This window comes from Schistocerca americana, chromosome X (assembly GCF_021461395.2).
Source record: "Schistocerca americana isolate TAMUIC-IGC-003095 chromosome X, iqSchAmer2.1, whole genome shotgun sequence".
Taxonomy (NCBI): Eukaryota; Metazoa; Arthropoda; class Insecta; order Orthoptera; family Acrididae; genus Schistocerca; species Schistocerca americana.
The window spans coordinates 466,106,240-466,128,646 of NC_060130.1; the positions used below are offsets into that span (position 1 = coordinate 466,106,240).

A 22,407-nucleotide genomic window follows, 5' to 3' on the forward strand; every position below is an offset into this window, starting at 1 on the left:
TATTAGCAATAAAGATCTTCTTATAAATACAGTTTCTTTTTTGATAATGTTTTAATCATGTTTCCTTTTGAAATTCTTGGTGTCTTCACTATTTAAAATTGGTGGGCATGACTTCTTTCTTGTTGCGATGTAATTCATATGACTGCTTTGGCATGTACTGAAACAAATTCTGAAGTGTTTCTTTTTCCAAAACAACTTTCATTTTTTTCTCTCAATGATCAAATAGAGTTCATAGAATTACCAAATAATGTTGTTTTATTCAAAAATCTGCCTTACTTCCAAAACATGTTTGCCACATACGTGAAAGCATACTCTCTGATGCTCTTGTTAATGAACATGATTGATAGAATAAGTTATGCTTGGCTCTGAAGGGTTTGTGCTATATATCTGTCTCACAAGGAAACCCTCTAGATGTTCTGTACCAAATTCCAGATACACTTCTTAATACAGCATGGCCATTACTTTGCCATAAATACAGTTTGTACTGTTACACTTAGACAAATGGAAAAAAGTTGCACATGTGATCCTGGAACACAAAAAATAGTACTCACTGTTGTTCACAAAATGCACATTGAGTCAGTGAGTAACACTAATTCTGAAAAGAATGTGTGAATGTATATGTGTGTTTGTAATTTTTATTTCAGTTTATAGATCTCAATGCTCATTTTTTGAGTATAGCCAGTTACACATTTTTTCTGATTATATAAAATTATTCTATTTTTAGATATATGCTGCTACCTGTCTTCATTTTGTTCTTCTGCATGCATGCTAATCTGCTTGCTGTATGTGAGATCACCTAAGATTAGATGTGATGCCCAAAATTGCTCAGTTACTTAAAAGTATGTAGTATCAGACCATTATGAGATATTCTGCTCCACATAATTTCATTTGTAAAAATTTTAATTGGTATGCATGGTAAAAAGGTTATGTATTACAAAACTAGAAATAACTTAAAGTAAAACTGATCTAAATTTATCATATCTCATATGTTACTTTGGTACAACATCCCTGTGCCTTACAATCATCTATGATCATACTTATTATTGTATCTATTCAGGCTGTGTAAATGTTATTAATTGCTTTTGTGTTGGCACAGAAACAAAAATTGCTGTTTGATATATTACAGCAAAAAAATCACTGCTTCTAAGTCCACAGAAGCATAGTTACTGATTTTCCAGCTACAATGTTGATTAAAATTTCAACACCAGGAAGTATAACTAATAACAAAATTTTACTTATTGCATATGAAGTTTCGTAGGAAAAATACATTATTAAATTTGTAGATGTTTTTGGGGAATACAAGGTGAGAAATTCAATACATAGAGCTGCCATTTCTGGCTGCTCTAACTCAGTTGGTCATCAAGTTGAACTGAACCAGGATGACAGATATGGTTATACCATTCTCTGGTGCTTAATGACGGAGACTATAGGTCATAGCAGCCAGTGATTGGTGGTGTGCCAGTCTCTGAACAATACGAAGAGATGTTTTCAGATCTGGAGAACATTCTAGTCAGTACAACAGTCAAACACCCTTTGTATATAAGTCAGGATAGAATTGGCAACATGCAGTTTTTCATTATGTTCTTGGACGATAACGCCACAGAGACCTCAAAGACGAGGCACAGCCACTGGCCATAACACAACAGAAATGTGAAAACCAGAGATGATCATGTTGTATGCAATGGATTCTCATACCATCAAGCAGGTTGAATGCAGTCTGGCAATGTTTGTTCTCCTTGGAGCCTCCACACATTGATACACCCAATGTGATGCTGTGCACTGAATTGAGAGTTGTTAGAAAATGTGATAGTGCCAGTGGTGTATCCAGTGTTGTCATTGGGTGTACCACTTTTGAGCTCAACTCTCTCTGATACCACATTGAGGTAACTCACAGAACTGACAGGCTGAGACCCTGTCTCACCGACTGTGTGATTACTTGTCTTGCAGTAAACAAGCCCATTTCTGTGTCAAGCTACCAAATGTGGCTGTATGATCTGGCACAGCTGAGCAAACAGTATGTTGTCCTGTCAGGCTCAAGTCACTTGGGCTCATTGAGGTCCTGTACAACACTGAGTATTGCCCTCCTAAACACATTGATTAAATATATGCATTATGGACGTGGGACCCAAATAGTACAAACAGCAATATCGTGAAATTATAAACCACAGTATCAATAGGCTATAAGCCTTCTACAGTTGTATTCCAAAAAGTGCTAGTAGACATTCCTCCTTCTTATTTACTTGTTTACCTATACAGGGTTCATCTCACAATGATGTAGAATTTGTCATAATAATACAATGAAAATAGATAGCTCAGAATATATGTACATATACATTATGCCCACTGCCTACCATGACATTAGATGCTGTCTGGTGGCACTGTGGACACATGATACAGTAAAAAAGTTTGTAAGTGGAGCAGACATGGACAGGGATCACCCTAGCAGAGATACGGGCTACAATATGGGAGATCCATTGAGATAAGCAACTGTGGCAAAGGGCTGATTATTATTACACAGAGCCTGTGAATGAGTAACTCAAATAGCGAAGCTGGTTGAATGTTCATGTGCCACTGTCATGAGCATCTACTGAAAGAGGTAGAAGGACAGTGGAACTACCTCCAGGCACTAAATGGGTGGATATCCATGACTCTTCACAGAACATGGGGTTTGGAGTTTTGTCTGATCTGTAAAGTAGGATACGTGGTGATCTGTGGCATCTCTGCCAAAAGAGCACAATGCTGTTGCATGCACAAGTATTTCAGAGCACACCGATCATCGGACATTGTTGAACATGGAGCTCCACACGAGATCAATACTTCGTGTTCACATGTTGACCCAACATCATCAATTACAATTGTCATGGGCATGGGACCACTGGGTTTTGACTGTTGATTGGTGGAAGTGTGTCAGCTGTTTGGGCAAATCACATTTTTGCTACATTAGGTCACTGGTTGTCTCCACAAATGTTGTCATTGAGGCAAATGGCACCTTGTAATGTACATCGGCTGGTAGGAGCAGTTTTATGCTATGGGCGACATTATCCTGCACTTGCATGGGAGTTACTGTAGTAATGAAAGACATATTGACAGCTTTGAACCACGTGCATCTGTTAATGCTCAATGTCTTCTTTCAGCGGTATAATTGTCCATGTCTCATAGCTAGAACCATGCTACAATGGTTTGAGGAGCATTATAATGAACTCATGTTGATGTATCAGTGACTAGATTCGCTTGATGTAAATCCTGTGGAACCCATTTGTATCACTATTGGTCATCATCACTGCATACACAAATTAGCAGCTCATTATTTACACGAATTATGTGACCTGTGTCTATCTAATGCCATATATATCCACAAACCTACCAACAACGTCAGATCCCCAATATGCAGAATCAGTGATGTATTTCATTCCAAAGATGGACAGACAGGCTATTGTGCAGGTGGTAATAGTGTTATGGCTCTACAGTGTAAAGTATATAATTATGTTGTCAGCCATGGCCTTGCTGAAGGAACCACCCTGGCATTTGCCTGAAATGATGTAGGAAAACCACAGAAAATCTATACAAGGGTAGCCAGACAGAGCAAATTCCATCTTCCTGAACATGAGGTCAGTGTCTTAACAACTGAACTGCCTTATCTGATTCTTCCTTGTTCTACAACATTCTTTTGATCATACACAGTTTGCACCAGTTAAGTTATAATATAAAACATAGTTTGTCATTGCACATTATGGACACCTGCTGGCAACTCCTAGAGAATGAACATGGTGCTATTCCCCTTTCACTCCCTCCGGTGTATTCAGAAAACTGACTCTGGTCCTGTAAATGTGCAACTGAGGCATACACATGTCTTTGTGTCCTCCCTTCAGCCCATATGAAAAACTGAGTCAGCATCTCCCAGTGATGTGGGATGTTGAGCTCAGAAGAATGCTAAGGCATTTCTATCATTCTGTGTAGATCTTAGCACATGATTTTCTTATGAAAGCATTACATTGTGTATAGTAATGTGACTGGATGTTTTCAACCCCTTCTCAAAGTCCTCTAAGTAATCTTTTATTGTGTAGTATGTGTTACTTATGAATTGTATTATAGCTGACTATTTAAACACACATTGTAGTAACACGGTTCACATTTTCCGTCGCACTTCATATAGCGTAGACCGGGAACTGTCTGCTAGGCATGCCCGATGTGAGCTCACTGGGCACGGCCCATGCTGCCTGAATAGTTGTTGTTGTTGTTGTTGTTGTTGTTCCGCCGGCAGTAGCGTCCCATGAGAAAACAACACGGGTGCCAGCAATGGGGAAGCTGGTGCCAGAGAGGTCGGAGGGTGGGTGCCCAAACGTGGACGAAGCTGATTTTGGTGACGACGTACCTCCTGGTCTCCCGCCTGCTAGGTATAGAGCCGGCGGCCATTGCGGCGCAGGACCACCGCCGGTATCCAACGTGGATTGCGACCAAACCCGCATGCCTAGACCGACATACCCAGTGGAAAGCTGGGTACTCCGTTTTGCGAAGACTGGCGAGGACCAGGCCAGAGGAGGTGCAGCAGAGTCCTAGGTTGGCGCCCGTGGAGGAGCTCTGCGGGGCTGCGTTGTCCCATCGGTGTGGTCCGGTATGCAGTCAGGAAAAACGTCAATGCCTCCTCCGCAGGAAATTCGTGCACATACTTTTTCATCTGCATCTTAAATGTGCACACCATGCACTCAGCTTCTCCATTTGATTGTGGATGAAAGGGGGGAGAGCAAACGTGCCAAATATCGAAGCACCACAAAAATCCTCAAAGGTCTGCGAAATAAACTGAGGTCCATTGTCCGAGGCCAAGTTGACTGGCAGACCTTCCATAGAAAAGATTTTTGCTAGTGCCTGGATTGCAACTTCTGAAGTGGTTGAGGAGCAGTGAACCACATATGGGAATTGGGAATAAGCAAAAATGACAATGAGCCAAAAGTCATTGAGAAACGGGCCTGCAAAATTGATGTGAACACATTCCCATGCCTGGGTTGCAGGTGGCCATGAAGAGAACGCTGACCTGGGAGACACCTGTTGGCTCGCACACTGGGAACAGGCGGCCACCAAGTCCTCAATTTCTCTGTCAATACCGGGCCAGTACACATGTCTGCAAGCCAAGGTATTAGTATGGGAAACACCCCAGTGCCCCTCATGTAATAACGTGAGGACTTCATCGATAGCCAGAAGGAGAACTCCTTCCAAGACGGAGAGGCGGTCTTGTGGAACAAAATAATTACGAAGAGGGTCCCAGGCCCGGCCAGGGTTTGGGATGGCCACCCCTGCTGAACGAGGTGAACTACTTGCCGGAGAACCAGGTCAGCTGCCGTTTCCCTGATGACTCTAGAACTAGTGATCGGGAAGCCATCAACCGCTTGGCAGGACGCCACATCCAAATGAAAACACATAATTTCCTGCCGATCGAACTTAGGATCCGGGGCCAACGGAAGACGGGAAAGAGCGTCGGCATTGGCATGCTGTCTGGTAGGGCGAAAATGAATGTCATAATGATACTCAGAGAGGAACAAGGCCCAGCACTGTAGTCTGTGGGCCGCCCTATCCGGAATCTGAGAGGCGGGGCCAAATAATGATATTAACGGCTTATGGTCAATGATTAACTGAAACTTCGTGCCATACAAGAAAGGGTGAAACTTGGTAACAGCATAGACAATGGCCAAAGCCTCTTTTTCCACCTGGGAGTAATGGGCCTGCGTGGGACTAAGAGTTTTAGATGCAAACGCCAGTGGCTGCTCGGAGCCATCCGCATTGCGATGGGCCAGGACCGACCCCACCCCATGCTGCGAAGCATCCGTAGCCAGGACCATCGGCTTATTGGGGTCAAAAGTAGCCAAACAAGGCGCTGACATGAGGAGGCCCTTCAACGAGGTGAACACTCACTCGCATACAGGTGACCAATCAAAAGGAACACCCTTGCGCAGAAGGCAGTACAGGGGGCAGACTATGGTGGAATCCCTGGTAATGAACCAGTGGTATTAGGCAATCTTGCCTAAAAAAGCTTGTAACTCCTTCAGCGAAGCGGGCTGCAGAAGGTCAACGATACCTTGGACCAAACTTCCTAGCAGCTGGACGCCGTGCTGAGAGATGGTTTAGCCCACATACTCAATGAACGGTTGGAAGAAGTTCGACTTACGTAGGTTGCATCGCAAGCCCACGGACCTGAATTTGAGAAAGAGGGTGCGAAGGTTGTGAAAGTGTTCCTTCGTGCTGCAGCCAGTGACAATTATGTCATCCAGGTAATTAATACAATGAGGGATTGTCGACATGACGTGCTCAAGATAACGCTGGAATATCGCCGGGGCACTGGATATTCCAAAGGCCAACTGCTGGTATTGGTAAAGGCCAAACGGGGTGTTGACGACTGCCAGCCGTTTGGAGTCCTCATCAAGTGGTATCTGATGATAACCCTCTGAAAGATCGATTTTCAAAAAATATTGGCCTCCCGCCATGGCCGAGAACAATTCATCAGTACGAGGCAAAGGATAGGTTCCACCACCAATTGGGAATTAATGGTGGCCTTGAAATCGCCACATAAATGTGATTTTCGTGAGGGTTTCCAGACAATAACGAGGGGTGAAGCCCACTCACTAGAAGAAATGGGAAGAATGACCCCGAGGGCTGTCAGCCGGTCTAGCTCTTCTTTTATCTGAGGGCGGAGAGCCAAGGGGATCTGCCTCGTGCGTAGAAAACGTGGGCGAGACGACGCCTTCAACGTTAAGTGAGCTTCAAAGTCTGAAACATGCCCCAGGCCCTCCTCAAAGATATCCGTAAAGTCAGAGATCAAAGATTCCAATGATTGATAGGGAACGTCTTTGGAGACGAACTGTATGGTGCCTGCGATAGAAAAACTGAAAGCATTCAACAAGGAAACTGCCGCACCCGTATCTACTTGCAGTTGTAATCGGTGCGACCAAACTGACACCTTGATAAAGAATTTGTGTGCCGATGCGTCGGGAGCCTGGCCTGATGAAACTTCCCGAATGTCAACGTCCATGTCCTCTGTACCTGCTTCCTTCGATTCTCTTGAGGCTGAGCGGCAAACTTTAGCAATGTGTCCTTTTTTATTACATCTGCGACAAACGGCCCAATGCTGGGGGCACTCTGACCGATCATGATGTATATAGCTTGACGCACAGGACGGTAACAGGGGCCGGCAGCCAGAACTCTGTTTACGCACCGTGTGGGGGCGGCTGTAATGGCCGGATTGTACAACTTGCACGTTGTCCAACCCGGACACGGTGGATGCGGCCGCGCCACCCTGATCCGCCGCAATGCTGCACCACGCTTTCAACTGTTGACCTGCAGCGTGAGAGACTTCATACGATTGAGCAATGGACAGGACTTCCTCAAGGGAAGGGTCTTCTAAATGCAGGGCCCTTCGCTGGACCTCCCTATCAGGGGCCGAACGAACAATGACGTCGCGCACCATAACGTGGGCATACGACTCTCGCGACTGCTCCGTGATAAAATGACACTTGCGACTAAGACCGTGCAGGGTAGCGGCCCATGCCAGATAAGACTGATGGGGCTGTTTCTTGCATTGATAGAACTCGACCCTATGTGCCACAACATGTGTCCGGCGGTGATAATATGGAGACAGCAATGAACACAATGCACTGAAAGACAAGGATGAGGGTTCCTGCAATGGCGCTAGCTGCTGCAAAACTGGGTACAGCAAGGGAGAGATCCAAGACAAGAAAAGAACACGACATACCTCCGCATCAGCAACATGAAACGCCTGGAAATGCTACCGAAGGCGATGTTCGTATGCGTCCCAATCCTCCGCCGTCTCATCATACGGGGAAAGGGAGGAGGGAACGGTGCTGGAGCAGACTGTGTGGAGAGCAACGCCAGAAGCACTTGTTTCATGGTTGCCATGAGCTCCGTCTGCTGCTCAACCAAAACCCACACTAAATCCTCCATGCTGTGGATAAGCTGCGAAACCGGGACGACGACATGCGAAAAAACGACCCTACTCATCGCCAATTGTGTAGTAACACGGTTCACGTTTTCCGTCGCACTTCATATAGCGTAGACCGGAAACTGTCTGCTAGGCATGCCCGATGTGAACTCACTGGGCACGGCCCGTGCTGCTCGAGTTGTTGTTGTTGTTGTTGTTGTTGTTGGTTGTTGTTGTTGTTGTTGGTTGTTGTTGTTGTTGTTGTTCCGCTGGCAGAGGTCACGGCTGAATTCTCGCGTGCCCTCTGGTGTTCGGGACTCTACTTGTGGCAACTACTGTCCATGATGCGCCGTGCCGATGTGCGCTTCGCGCGATCTTTCTGGTGGCTACTGCACACATATTTTTTTAATATTTTTCATCTAATTGAGCAATCTGTCATACAATTTTATTCTCTGGTAGAAAATGCTATTGTGAGTTTTTTGTTTGATTTCTTTTGGTTGATGCAAGCACAAATTGGTTCTTCTTCCATGATTATTTATGGAACTATTAGTGAAATACTTACTAATATTTTTCCTGATATGTACAACAAATTGGTAGATGGACCCATATGATGCAATGAGCATACTGAGTATTTAAATTGTCCTTTACAATGAGCCTGGTTACTACTTCCAGTTGCATTCTTATGGTTATTTTCTGAATTTTGAAAATTGTGGCCGTGTTTTGTGTCTTTGATCCCCAGAAAAGAATGCCAAAGTTAAAAATAGAGTGTATGTAGGGAAAGTATGCTACCATGAGACATGTTACAACCCTAAGAGTAGGTGGGAACACTATCCACAATAACAATAATATACAACTGCTACAGTTGAAATGTTGCAATTTATTATTGCTCACTAAAACATCAATCACAAGAAAGTAAGACAAAAAGTTGAAAGAAAAACGCAACAGTACAAAAGATATTAGACACCATATCCTTTCAGCAATTTTATTTAATGTTTGATTAATTGTATTGCCACAAAGGCCCCCTGCCCCATTGGCCCAACATTAGAGCAGAGCTCTGTAGCATTTGAATAGCTTCCAGTGGTGGCAAAGGCTGTGTTGTTGGAGGCATAGGCTCCATGCCCCCAGGCATTGTTTGTTATAGAGCCGTGAGCAGCAGTCATGATGCTGAGTTGCAGTAATGTTCAACTCTATAGTACCATCTGTGGTTGAAGGTTGTAATGGTATGAGGGTTGGAAGTTAAATAGTGTAAACTATTCTTTCACAACCGATACAAAAGAGTTACATGTTTGCACCTGTTACTGCCCTTCAAAGTAGTCATCAGCATTGTGTAGAACCCATTGTCAGTGATGTGGAAGGCATAGTATAATGTTAGCAGAGCCTGCTTGCTCTGTTGATGGTGCAAATGGAACCGTCTACTGCCTGTCGAATCTTCTTTCACCATACTGGGGCTCTGACGCACTTTTGACTTTCGGAGCAAAAGAAGCGGCGACACTTTCTGTGCACCCCCCTCTCCACCCTGTCATTTAGCACGACATTTCACGGGCGCATACAGCGAGCGCAAGCTGTGGCTGCTCTGTTTGGTCGATGGGACTGGGAAGTATGGTACCATACTCCCTGGACACAAGTCTTTGTGACTTGGATTTGATTCCAAACATGAAGGAACCACTTTGTGGCATTCACTTCAGAACTGTTCCAGAGATTCAGCAGGCAGTAGATGGCTCCATTTGCACCATCAACAGAATAGGCTCTGCCAACGGTATACTATGCCTTCCACATTGCTGGCAATGGATTCTACACAACGATGGTGATTACTTTGATGGACAGTAACAGGTACAAACATGTAGCTCTTTTGTATCAGTTGTGAATAAATAGTTACCACTATTTAAGTTCCAACCCTCATACTAGCTTGTGAGTAGGATGCAGATGTAAGTTGGGAAGATGGTCTTGTAATCTCCATAATTCAGATTGGGCAGCTTCCAATTTCTTCAAATTCACTCAAAGTTTGGAATGTAACTCTTTATTCTCAGTAGAAATGTTTGTTTTGTCTTTCATTAGGGGTGATAACTTTACTTGTCTCAACTGTGAGAAGCGCACACTAAAAAATAAAAATTCTCCAGTATGGCGGCTATCCTAAATACTGGTGGCCAAGAGAGAGTCTGTTTTCGGCCTCTGTCAATCGGTGTCTTGTAACCTCTATGCCACATGTTGTCCTGGCGCAAATGTGCGCCAGCACATTCCTCCCCCCTGAAATGCCACACTATTGCCGTGTAGTGGGGCTGTGAATGACAATGGGGAGGGAAGCAGGATGCTGGACATGGCGATGGGCCGGGAGCCGTTACTGTGGAGAACGGCATACTCCCGACTGTACCTCACCATCTGCCTTGTGAGACAACAGAGACATCCTCTGGAAAACTGCTGCCAGGTCACACATCCAGGCCTGAGGGGATGTACTGGGGCAATGATGGCGATGGTGACGGCAATGGCAATGGCGGTGGTGGGTCCAGTTCCATGGGGTTGGTAAGTGGGGACAGCAGGGGCAAGGGTGCGTCATCCATTCGCTCCTCCTAGGGTGCCTGGGGGCACACGTGGGTGACTGCAAAGGCCATGTGGTCTCTTGGAGCTGTGAATCTGGGGGAAGAAAAGCAGCAGAATCATTGGGCAAATGACATGCGCGAATTTGGTTCTCATGACGGTGCTGCAAACCATCGGGACCTGGAATTAAGTATGTATATGAGCCAATGCGTTCCTGGATCACACCTCTTTCCCAGCGTCCATGGTTGTCATAAACCCTGCAAAGAACAAGATCGTGTGGTGCAAAGCAATACTTGCAGCCTGTTGGTGGTGCTGGATACTACGGTGGGTGTAGCAAGTGTAGCAACATCCGATGGCAGTGGCTATGCAGAAGTTCCACCGGTGATGGTGCGCCTCATGGGTGGGAGCAATAACAGGTGAGAAAGAGTTTCAGTGCCTGTTTCCATGTGTGGGTGGTGTGAAGCTTGGCTATCTGTTGCTTGAAAGTATGTACAAAGCATTCTGCTTCTCCATTGGGCTGTGGATGAAATGGAGGACTTGTTGGATGATGAATGGCGTTACAAAACTGTTCAAATTCACGAGAAGTGAATTGTGGTCCATTGTCTGACACAATTTCTTCTGGCAAACCCTCTATGCAAAATATTGAGGACAATACTTGAATGGTGCTACATGATGTGGTACAAGTTGTAGGCACCGCAAATGGAAACTTGCTAAAAGAGTCTACCACTATGAGCCAATGAATGTTCCAAAATTGTCCTGCAAGGTCTATGTGCACCCTTTGCCATGACAATTGAGTCTTAGGCCAAGTTGCAAATGTTTGTGACAGAGTGGATTGGTTTTCTGCACATACGCGACACTGAGATGTCATCTGTTCAATGTGGGCGTCCATGCCCTGCCAAGTATGTGCAAAATATTGGTGCACAGCTGAGTTCTGGATACTGTTCAATGAACAAGGCCAAGACGTGCAAATGTAATGCAACAAAATCTTGAGGTCTGGGTCTGCTTCTGTGGCCTATGCTATTTTTCTGTAGTGCAAGGGAAAAGATTCCAGCAATTCAGAGTCCGCGCATCAATTTGGCAACAAGATGGAACAGATGCTTCAAAATCAGTGTCTGGGTCAATCAGAAGGTGAGATAGGGCGTCTCGTCTGCATTGCCATGCTTTGCCGTAGGACTGTACACAATTTCATACTGATACTGTGAAAGCAACAAAGACCACCACTATAGTTTTTGAGCAGTGCATGTAGGAACCGGCTTTGATGGGTGAAACAAGATCTGCAAAGGTTTGTGATCTAACACTAAATAGAACTTGTGACAATGCAAATAGTGATGGAATTTAGTCACAACATACACAATAGCAAGAGCTTCTTTTTCTGTTTGAGAGTAATTGCGCTGTGTTTGAGTAAGCAACTTTGAGGTAAAAGCAATAGGTCTGTCTTGTGCACCAATTCTGCGTGAATGCACAGCGCCGATTCCGTAGGAAGAACCATCACTTGCAAAACTATTGGCTTGGCAGGGTCAAAATGCACTAAACATCTGTCACTAAGCAAAGCATTTTTGAGTTTCTGAAACATGTCTTGACAATCTTTAGACCACACAAAAGGCACATTTTTGTGACACAAGTGATGCAATAGAGCTGCGATCAGAGTGGCATTCGGTATGAACCAAATGTAGTATGGCATCTAGCCTAGTACTGACTGCAGTTCAGACACATTGTGAGGAACAGGCAGGTCACACATTGCAAACAAGTGAGATTGGAGGGGGTGCACACCTTGACTGTTTACCACATGACCTATGTACTGTAGTTCAGTTTGAAAAAAAGTCACATTTTTCGAGACAACACTTGAGCCCTGCTTCTGACAAGTCGAAAAAAAGCATGCAAATTGGCAATGTGTTCCTCTGGTGTACAACCTGAGATGACAATTTGTCAAGGTAGTTTGAGCAAGGCACTTTTGCAGTCAGCTGTTCCAAGTAATGTTGAAAAATGGTGGGTGTGGAAGCACTTCCAAAGGGCAATCACAAGTATTTGAACTGTCCTAAGTATGTATTGACAACAAACACTTTCTGTAATTCTTCATCCAATGGAATTTGCAAATAGGCAGCACGCAAATCTGTCTTAGGGAAGTAACATCCTGCACCAAGGCTGTCCATGATTTCTTCAGAGTGAGGTAACGGATAAGTGTCAACTGCTGTCTGTGGGTTGACTAGAATTGAAGGCAACACAAATGCGAATGTGACCAGAAGGCTTAGGCAACAATACTAGTGGACTTGCGCATTGACTAGCTTGAATGGGAGCAGTTACAGCATTATCTTGCAATCCTTTCAATTCATAGGCTACTACATCTCTTAAAGCAATTGGAATGGGGCAGGGCTGAAAAAAGCTTAGGATGTGCATTGTCTTTCAGTGCAATATGTACTGCAAAATTATTAGCTTCTCCCATTGCTTTGGAAAATAGTTCAGGATATTCTTTAAGCAAGCTAGTGACACTGTCTTTTGGTGGAAGTGTAGAGACTGACAGTACATTGTCGTGAATAGCAAGGCCAGACAAATCAAAGGGATCTACACAAAAAATGTTCTCACTGTTTCTTGACTTCAACACAGCAAAATTCACTGTCCTGGTGTGAAATTTTCATGGGGCAGGCAAACTACACTGTCAAAGTGCAGGATTTTCCTGTCCATTGTAAGCAGTGAGGTGTTTGCTAGATTTAGAAAGCTGTGGGGATCTCAACTGTTCATATGTGGCGTGATTAAGCAAAGTGACTGATGCACCTGTGTCTAACTGAAAGTTCACATAATGGCCAGCAATTCGTAATGAGACAAAAAGTTTATTAGACCATTGTTGCACAGCACTAGAGCGAGAAGGAGGCACAACTGTAATCTTACGTTTGTTGTAACCTGTTGTAGGTTTGGAAAATGCGATGTTCACTGCATATGCATGAGCCTCTTTTTTTCTGGGAGCAGGCAAAATTGTCATTTTTGTGCCATTACAAACAAACTACTTGGACATGGCCTTTTTTTCCACACATGTAACACTTTGCAGTACATGACTGGCAGTCTTGTCTTTTATGGCAAGCAGAACATCTAGGGCAAGACTTCACGAAGTTTACCAGCTTGTTTACATGTTTATGTGGCTGTGTATGCATTCACTGTTGAGGCTGATTGGGGCAGTCGCAAGCAGGGGAAACTCGACCCAACAAATCGAGGCCTGATCAAACTTATCAGTTGCTATGTCACCCGCATCATATTCTCTAAGATTTTCAACACTTGAGGGAGTGAAGGATCAGAATACTTTAGGATCTGTTTCTTTATTCTAATGTTGGGGACATTGACTGTTTAGCATCTCGATTCATGAGGTCACTGTAAAAGTTGCCACAAGTACACTTAAATTTACACTTCCTAGTCATGCCTGTTAATTCTGTAGACCACTGACAGTATGTCTGCTCTGGCTTTTTCTGCAAATGAAAGAGCAGATATCTGGCTGCACCTATTTGAACCTGCTGGTCATAGTATTAGGTTAATGCAGTAATTGCTTTGTCTAACTGAGTTTATTGGTAGACACAGTTGGGAATAGTTTTTGTTTTAACCTGAACACTGGGGATCCCACAATCAAAAGAAAGTATTATAGCTTCACAGTACCTTGAATGTGATGAACTGCACAGTGAGCTAGGAACTGTGTCAGGTATTCGTTCCATTCCTCTTCCATGTCGTTAAATTGCTGGAACACAGGGATGTCTGGCTGTGGCACTTTGCTGGATGTGTTGGTCAGTCTGTTGTGTGGCCACCATTTCCTGTGCAGCCAGAAGTTGTTGTACCATCATCAGCAAGGCAGAAATTAGTTGGTTCTGAAAATGGAAAGCTTGTGTTAGATCCATTATGTTGGTTGTCTGTGGCTAAGGCACGAAACAAGCAAGCAAAGCCTCTGAAAAGGGAAATTTGATTAGTTCCTGGAATACATGCAAGAACACATCAACAAATTTGCAATTAGAAATCCCTGCAGTCTTAAACACAAGAGAAGCAAGCAAATTCTTCATTACTGAAATGTTCTCATCGCCACTGTTGTATTCTCGTTTGCCACTTTTATGTCATCTCGTTGTCTCTGTAGAGCTGTACCTTGGGAAGCAAGAAGAGGATGTTGGTTGGTGGCTGGTATCCTCGTTCTGTAACACAAACTGCATGCAGTTAATAACTAGGTTCTTTATTCATAAACAAAGAGTTACTTAAGTTTCCATGTGCCGTGGTACAAGCTGTCTTCTGTATAATCCACATAACCTCAATGCCGTTGAAGCAGAAGTCTGCTATGTTCACTACAAGGTTGCTATATGCTGCCTCTCTGTGTGCTAGAGGCTAAGTCAGCAGCTCCGTTGCGGTGACATACTGGAACTCCATGGCGTACAGACTCAAACTAACTGGTGTAACAGGCTCGAACTAATTGGCCAAACTAACTGGCTAAACTGGCCCTTCAGTCTGCAGCAGTGATCCTAAATACAGTTGATTGAGAGGACGTTGGCAGTGCATTTCCAGCGAGTATGTTTTTTGGCCTCTGTCGATTATCTTCTTGTAACCTCTATGCCACAGGCTGTGCTGGTTCCAGTGTGTGCCAGCACAAGCTGTATGAGAGATTTCTTGGAGCAGATGGGCTACTTCTGCTTTGTCTGGATCTTAGAATCCAGGCAACTTTAGTCACTTTCAGTGTGGGTTCAAAAGGTATCTCTCCACCTTGATAACCTGACCTTTCTGGTAGTGGCTATACAACAGGCTTGCCTTCACTGGCGTCACCTCACGGTATATTTTCTGACATCAAGGTGAAGTGCTTTACTACATGGAGGCATATTATCCACAGTTATCTGTACGAATTGAGGTTTCAAGGACATCTTCCCATCTTTATGTGGCCCTTCCTTCACCACACTATTTTAGACATTGATTTGGTGGTGCACTCCCTTATCACTTTGATCAGGAGAATGGTGTCCCTCAAGGTTGCATTTCAAGTGAGACTATCTTTACCATAACTGTTAACAGTGGCCTGGCCAGTGTTCTTTGTTAGTTGATGACTTTTCTATCTTTGATTACTCCTTTAACCTTGCAACAACTATTAGCCAGTTGCAACTAAGTCTTCAATGGTTAGATGAGTGATTGGAGAAGGTGGTTTTAAATTCTCAATGGAGAATTCTATGTGCCTTCTTTTTAACTGTTCACATCCTGTTTTAAACTTTCTTGAGTTGAGGATGAAGGACACTGTTCTTAATTTTAAATACCCTGTGAGGTATCTGGGCCTCATATTTGACTATTAACTTACATGGTTGCCACACCTTAGGGATATGAAAAGACGGTAATGCCAAACACTCAATTTTTTAAAATGTCTTACTCATAATTCATGGGGAGCAGGCCAAGTATGTCCAATGCAGTTTTACAGCATCTTTGTATGATCCTCGTTTGATTAGGGGTGCCTGGTGTATGTGTGGGCATTACTGTCTTATTTAAGAATGTTGGACCCTGTGCACCATGAAGGGATTCAGGTGGAAACTGGGTCCTTGATAATCATCCCCATACTAAGCGTTTGCACTTGCAGCTAGTAAACTGCTGCTTCACATCAGGCGACTACTCCTTATAGTGCAAGTGGCCTATGAAACACTGTCCTTACTGTACACACCTGTATACCATACTGTTATTTGGTCACCAATGGAAAGGCTCTTTCCTTCATGGCACTGAGTGATGGTGTTATATGAGATTTGTGCAAAGGATTGCCATTTACAGATGAGTTCAGCTGGTTTTAACGTTTTGCACCAAGATTGGAGCAGATATCAACTGTGGATCCTACAGAAACTGAGAATTATCTTAGAATTTCCTAATTTAAAGAAAGATTTCACTCCATATTTTATATTGCAGTCTCTGTTTTTTAATGTTTCGGATAGGTAACACAATTTTACAGTTGTGTACTCTGATGGGTCCAAGCAAGGGGAGTCCCTTCACTGTTCAGTAGTATTCCCCTACCATGTTTTCAGGTTTTGCTTTCCCTGAGAATGTACTGTATTTTTCACAGAGTTCCATGCCATCCTGAAGGCACTGGAGTGGATGAGACATCTTCAGGGCAAACAGTTCCTCATCTGCTCCAATTCATTACAATTGTTGCAGCATCTGTACCCAGCACAGAAAGTGGACCAGGTCATACATGACCAACTGTACATCATACAGTGGTAGAGGAAGCAGGTGTCATTTAGCTGAATACCAGGGCATGTTGAAATTTGGGGAAATACACAAGCAGACAAAGATGCCAAGAGGCTTACAAAGAATATGTCATTATACAATGATCCATTCCTCTGCATGCTGTCATTTTGCTGGAGGGTCAAGGATCTTTGGAATTGTGAGAGGAGTAGTGGCTGACAGTGATGACAACAAGCTACAGTTGAGGAAGCCAGCGATCTGGTCAGGTTGCTCCTCATGCTGGTCACACTGGCAGGATGAAACAGCCCTGACCCACCTCTGAATTGGGCACTGTCGCCTAAAGCAATTAACTTTTTACTCAGTTTGGAGGATCCTCCCAGTCTCTGATGCCTGTGAGATGCAAATTACTATGCACCACATTTTAACTGAGTGCATTTTATATTGTACTTAAGAGGATTTAAGCAAATTTCAATGAGGATTTGCCCTCTATTTTAGCTGAGGACGAGATGACTGTGGTAAAGGTTTATAAGTTTTGTGAAGCCTCTGGACTCCAACTTAAGCTTCTGAGCTGGAGATTTTACTGTTTTGCAGAGTGGATGGCTCATCCCATTTATTCCAGTGGTCAGCCATCTGCTGTATTATTTAAATTCTTTCACCACTTTTTCCTTTCTTAGTCTGTTTTAGAGCTGAAACATTACAGAATTTGTGACTGCGTACATGCATGCATGTAAGTGCATTCACTTACACTTGCATGTGTGCATGTACATGCATGTGCACATGTGTGAGCGCAAACATTTTTTCTTAATTTTTGTTACTTTTAATAGTATTTAAAGTTTTGTAATTCTGTGAATTCTATTTTATCACCACTCATCTCCACATTTTTGTGTGGATGCTAAAGATATTGCTATCATTGACCCACACCACTATATCATTATCAAAAACAATACATTATTACATACAAAGTGTTTTGGCCCTCCTTGAGAGTATGGATTCAAGTATGACCAAAGCTGACAAAGTTTCACACCTACTGAAGAGTGTGGCAGATAACATCTATCAGTGATCTTTTGATGGATTTCACAATAACACATGACTTCATCAACGAGCCTGAGCTCAATGAGACAATGCACCAAAAAATAATACATCAAAAGTCATCTCAACAAGGCTGACCAACTTTGATGGCTGGAGTAAGAAAAAGAAATTCTGGACTTATGCAACAACCATCAGATGAGATCCAAGGTTCTGAATGACACAGCTACACCTTCTTCCACCTTCTTCCCTTTCTAATTTGACTGGCATGAAGAAAAATGGGCCTCTGGAAAATAGATGCTAACATACCAATATGTATCCAATGTGGTCCCTTTTGACATTTCATATGTTACTATAAAGAAAGGAGGGTGTTCAATAACTAATATTTTGCAAGTTGTCAAACAACAGGGCAGTTTCATGCTCACTGGACAATTGCTGATAATGACAGCCAACTTCCAGGACAGAAGCCGTTGCTTTACCCTGGTCAAAGTTGTTCATCGACATGCCATAATCTGCCACACAAAGGTTCCACTTGCTCAAGCACCATCCAAACTCGGGAAAACTAAAAGAGGGGACCATATATGTGGGTGAGGCTGTCATAGATGAAAATACTCCACGAATGGCAGTTGCCAAGAAGTGAAAAATCACCGTGTTGTTGCTATTGGCAAATGACTTCTGTAGATTCTAGTCAATTCTCAGTTACCATTTTCACTGATATCAAATGCTTATCATCACCAGCTTAAGAAGATTATGTTAAAGGATTCAGTGACCATTGTGCTGAAGGTTGCAAATGGAAAGGAATGTGCTGTGAGAGTAAGTATTAGTAATGGAACACAGCCCCTCGAATTTTTGATTTTACCAAATTGCAGCCATAATTTTATCTTTTGCTAGGACTTCTTCCAGACTTCATAAGAAGTTGTAGGCTATGTCAGATTGCAGCTTCAGCCTGATGAAGTTACTTCAACAAGTTCCTACAACAATTATTCCTCTCGGTGATTGTCAACACTGTACACACATTTAACTCACCTTTATTAAGGCATGTTCTAGCCAACAGAGTGGTTGCTCAGTCAAACTGTGAAACTCTAGTCAATAGCAAAAAGGTACTTAAAATTGCAAGAGAAAGCTATTTGACAGTGATGAATATAAACATCACTTATGGATAAAGGTTGCCTTAGGTACCCAACTTCGATAAACAGCAGCAACTCATTTATAAGGCTGTGTGTGTGTGTAGGGGCAACAGAACTTTCCAGGAAGGTCAGGTCAGAGTAACTCATGGACATTCAGCTATTTTTGAGTGGCTATGGAACTTAGTCTGAACAACTGCACCACTTAGTAACAGCATTTTTCTGATGGTGCAGATATTAGTAGGTGATTCAACTTGTCATTTTCATAGCCTGGACAAACTCTGGAAATTGTGGCATAAGATCGACAGTTCAATAATGGATCATTTAAATCTGATTGAGCATTTGAAATCTAATTATCCTTCAGCTTGTGAAAGCAAAAGTACATCACTTGTGAGTGTTTCCTCCTCCTCCTCCTCCTCCTCCTCCTCCTCCTATCCTCCATCATTGTTAAGATCCACAAATTTCTCATTAAAATTGAAATATCTGCTGGTCATTTCAGTATCTTGTAATATCAAACTGTGTGCTGCCCATTGCCCACTTTCTACACCACTCATATTCCATTACAAGGAAAGAAAGGCATACATCCAAAGCTGAAAGATTTAAAAATAAGTGCTAAAGGCTAGTACACTCACCAGTAGTGATGAACACACAAGATGATGATAGGAACACGCAGCTGATGACTTTGTAAGCCTAAAAGTGGTAAACTAGACAAATCTGACACTGTAGGTTCTTCACTGTTCAAGTTTTCATTAATAAATATTTTATCATAATTTATGTACTTGTTAAAAGTGGAATATTGAGGACATGGATTCAGAGTTTTAAAAAATGGAATTAAATTTTTATATATAAAATAATTTTAATTTATTGTTCAGTCTCAGTTGCATATTTTTAATTAGATTACATGTTTCAGTCCCTCTGGATTATCTTCAGAGCTAAAACAAAGTAAAACTAAATATATACCATCTAATATTATACAATAAGTGGAAAAGAAAAGAATCATACATAAATGTAGACTTTACCTAGGTTTTTGCATTGGTAACCCATCTTCTCTACTCACAAGCACATATCAGAGTGCAGTGTTTTGGAACTGCGGTCAGTGTTTTAAGTAGGTGTATGTTGGAGGTCGGGGAGGAGGAGGGAGTTAATTTTTACATAAGTATACATTCTATAATTTTAGCATGACCCCTCTTGTTAAGCTCATTACATACACACCACCCGCTTCCTGCTTCCTTTCCCATCTCTCAATCAGCCTCACTCCATTTTCCCTTCCCTTCTCCCTCTCCATACCTCCAACATATACCTATTTAAAACATTAACTGCATTCTAAAACACAGTACTCTGATATGTGTTTCTCAGTTGACAAGACAGGTTGCTGACACAACAACTTATGCAAATTCTACATTTATGTACAATTCTTTTCTTTTTTACTTATTGTTAAGTATTAGATGTTACATTTTTAGTTTTACTTTCTTTTAGGTATGTAGAGGATCCAGAGGGATTGAAACATGGAATATAATTAAAAATGTGCAACTGAGATGGAACTATAAATGAGAATTATCTTACGTATCAGTACAGTTGCTGAATCTAAAGACAATTATGTTGGTTATAGTGTAAAATGTCATAAATAATACAAATAGTAAAACTCCAAAGTACTGTCCATATAAAACTGTCTATTTATAATTAAAGATTGAATTACAATTTCTCTAAACATTTTTGGCATATTTGCAAAATAAGTTTAAATAAATTCTTCTGATATTCCTGATAATCTGTATTTCTCAGTAGTGTAACCACAGAACTGGAAGAATTTATTTATTAATTTTAAATAAACAAATTTTGTTTCATGGTGAAATTTTTCTGTCTGGTCTTCAATTGGCATCATACAGTACATGTTATGAATGTGAAAAAGCTAATAGCATGCTTAGTTAAATTTTGAACATGAAGTTAGATAGAAATTGTCATGTCATGCTTGTATTGCAACATTTTAAGCCTGAAACAATTTACCAGTATATAAGAGGGTAACTAAAATCACCCATGTTCAAGATAATATATATCAAACATATTCAAGATAATATTTAGCAAGAGTGATGTGTACATATGCAATTAAATGATTGCATTGTGACCTATTGGTGCTTGCTTTAGATGACACATTGTTAATTCTGTCTTACTGGTTTTGTTTTTTCTATGTAGGCACTTGAAATACCAATTGTGTATGATGCTGCAGAAGAAGAAGATTGCTCTCCAGAGTATGAATACCCTCCGCGACCAAGTCTGACTTCAAAACACGAATCCACAGACAGTGACAATAAGAAGGTAATGGTAGACCAATTTTAAATTTTAATGTTCTTGTCCCCCAGTTTCCCAAGTGTTAATAAAAATTCTATGTTACTAGCTTCTGTCCTCTCTCCTTCTCTACCCCATCCCTCCTGTCTGACCTTCTAGTCATTCTCCCTCCCTCCCTCCCTCCCTCCCTCCCTCCCTACCCTCTCTCTCCCTCCCCCTCTCTCTCCCTTCCCTCTCTCTCCCTCCCCTCTCTCTCCCTCCCCCCTCTCTCCCTCCCCCCTCTCTCCCTCCCCCTCTCTCTCCCTCCCCCTCTCTCTCCCTCCCCCTCTCTCTCCCTCCCCCTCTCTCTCCCTCCCCCTCTCTCTCCCTCCCCCTCTCTCTCCCTCCCCCTCTCTCTCCCTCCCCCTCTCTCTCCCTCCCCCTCTCTCTCCCTCCCCCTCTCTCTCCCTCCCCCTCTCTCTCCCTCCCCCCTCTCTCCCCATCCCCCCTCTCTCCCCATCCCCCCTCTCTCCCCATCCCCCCTCTCTCCCCATCCCCCCTCTCTCCCCATCCCCCCTCTCTCCCCCTCCCCCCTCTCCCCCCTCCCCTCTCTCTCTCCCTCCCCCTCTCTCCCTCCCCCTCTCTCCCCCTCCCCTCACCCCCTCGCCTCTCTCCCCCTCCCCTCACCCCCCCTCCCCTCTCTCTCCCTCCCCCTCTCTCCCCCTCCCCTCACCCACTCCCCTCTCTCTCCCTCCTCCCTCTCTCTCCCTCCTCCCTCTCTCTCCCTCCTCCCTCTCTCTCCCTCCCTCCTCCCTCTCTCCCCCTCCTCCTCCCTCTCTCCCCCTCCTCCTCCCTCTCTCCCCCTCCCCCTCCCTCTCTCCCCCTCCCCCTCCCTCTCTCCCCCTCCCCCTCCCTCTCCCCCTCCCCCTCCCTCTCCCCCTCCCCCTCTCTCTCCCCCTCCCCCATCTCTCTCCCCCTCCCCCATCTCTCTCCCCTTCCCCCATCTCTCTCCCCCTCCCCCCTCTCTCTCCCCCTCCCCCATCTCTCTCCCCCTCCCCCATCTCTCTCCCCCTCCTCCCTCTCTCCCCCCTCCTCCCTCTCTCCCCCCCTCCCCCCTCTCTCCCCATCTCTCTCTCTCCCTCCCTCCCCCATCTCTCTCTCTCCCCCTCCCCCATCTCTCTCTCTCCCCCTCCCCCATCTCTCTCTCTCCCCCTCCCCCATCTCTCTCTCTCCCCCTCTTTCCCCATCTCCCCCCCTCTTTCTTCATCTCCCCCCCTCTCTCCATCTCCCTCTCCCTCTCTCCATCTCCCCCTGTCTTTCTCCCTCTCCCTCCCTCTCTCCATCTCCCCCTGTCTTTCTCCCTCTCCCTCCCTCTCTCCATCT

At 43.7% G+C, this 22,407-nt stretch overlaps 1 protein-coding gene across 3 annotated transcripts in view; it reads left to right on the top strand.

Annotated features, from left to right (window-relative positions):
- Window positions 1-22,407, top strand: part of LOC124554816 (syntaxin-binding protein 5) — a 981,379-nt gene that overhangs the window by 740,358 nt on the left and 218,614 nt on the right. For all 3 annotated transcript variants that reach the window (XM_047128475.1, XM_047128476.1, XM_047128477.1), the window contains exon 11: window positions 20,953-21,075. In XM_047128475.1, the coding sequence (XP_046984431.1) occupies window positions 20,953-21,075 (123 nt within the window). The remainder of the gene's footprint in view (window positions 1-20,952; window positions 21,076-22,407) is intronic.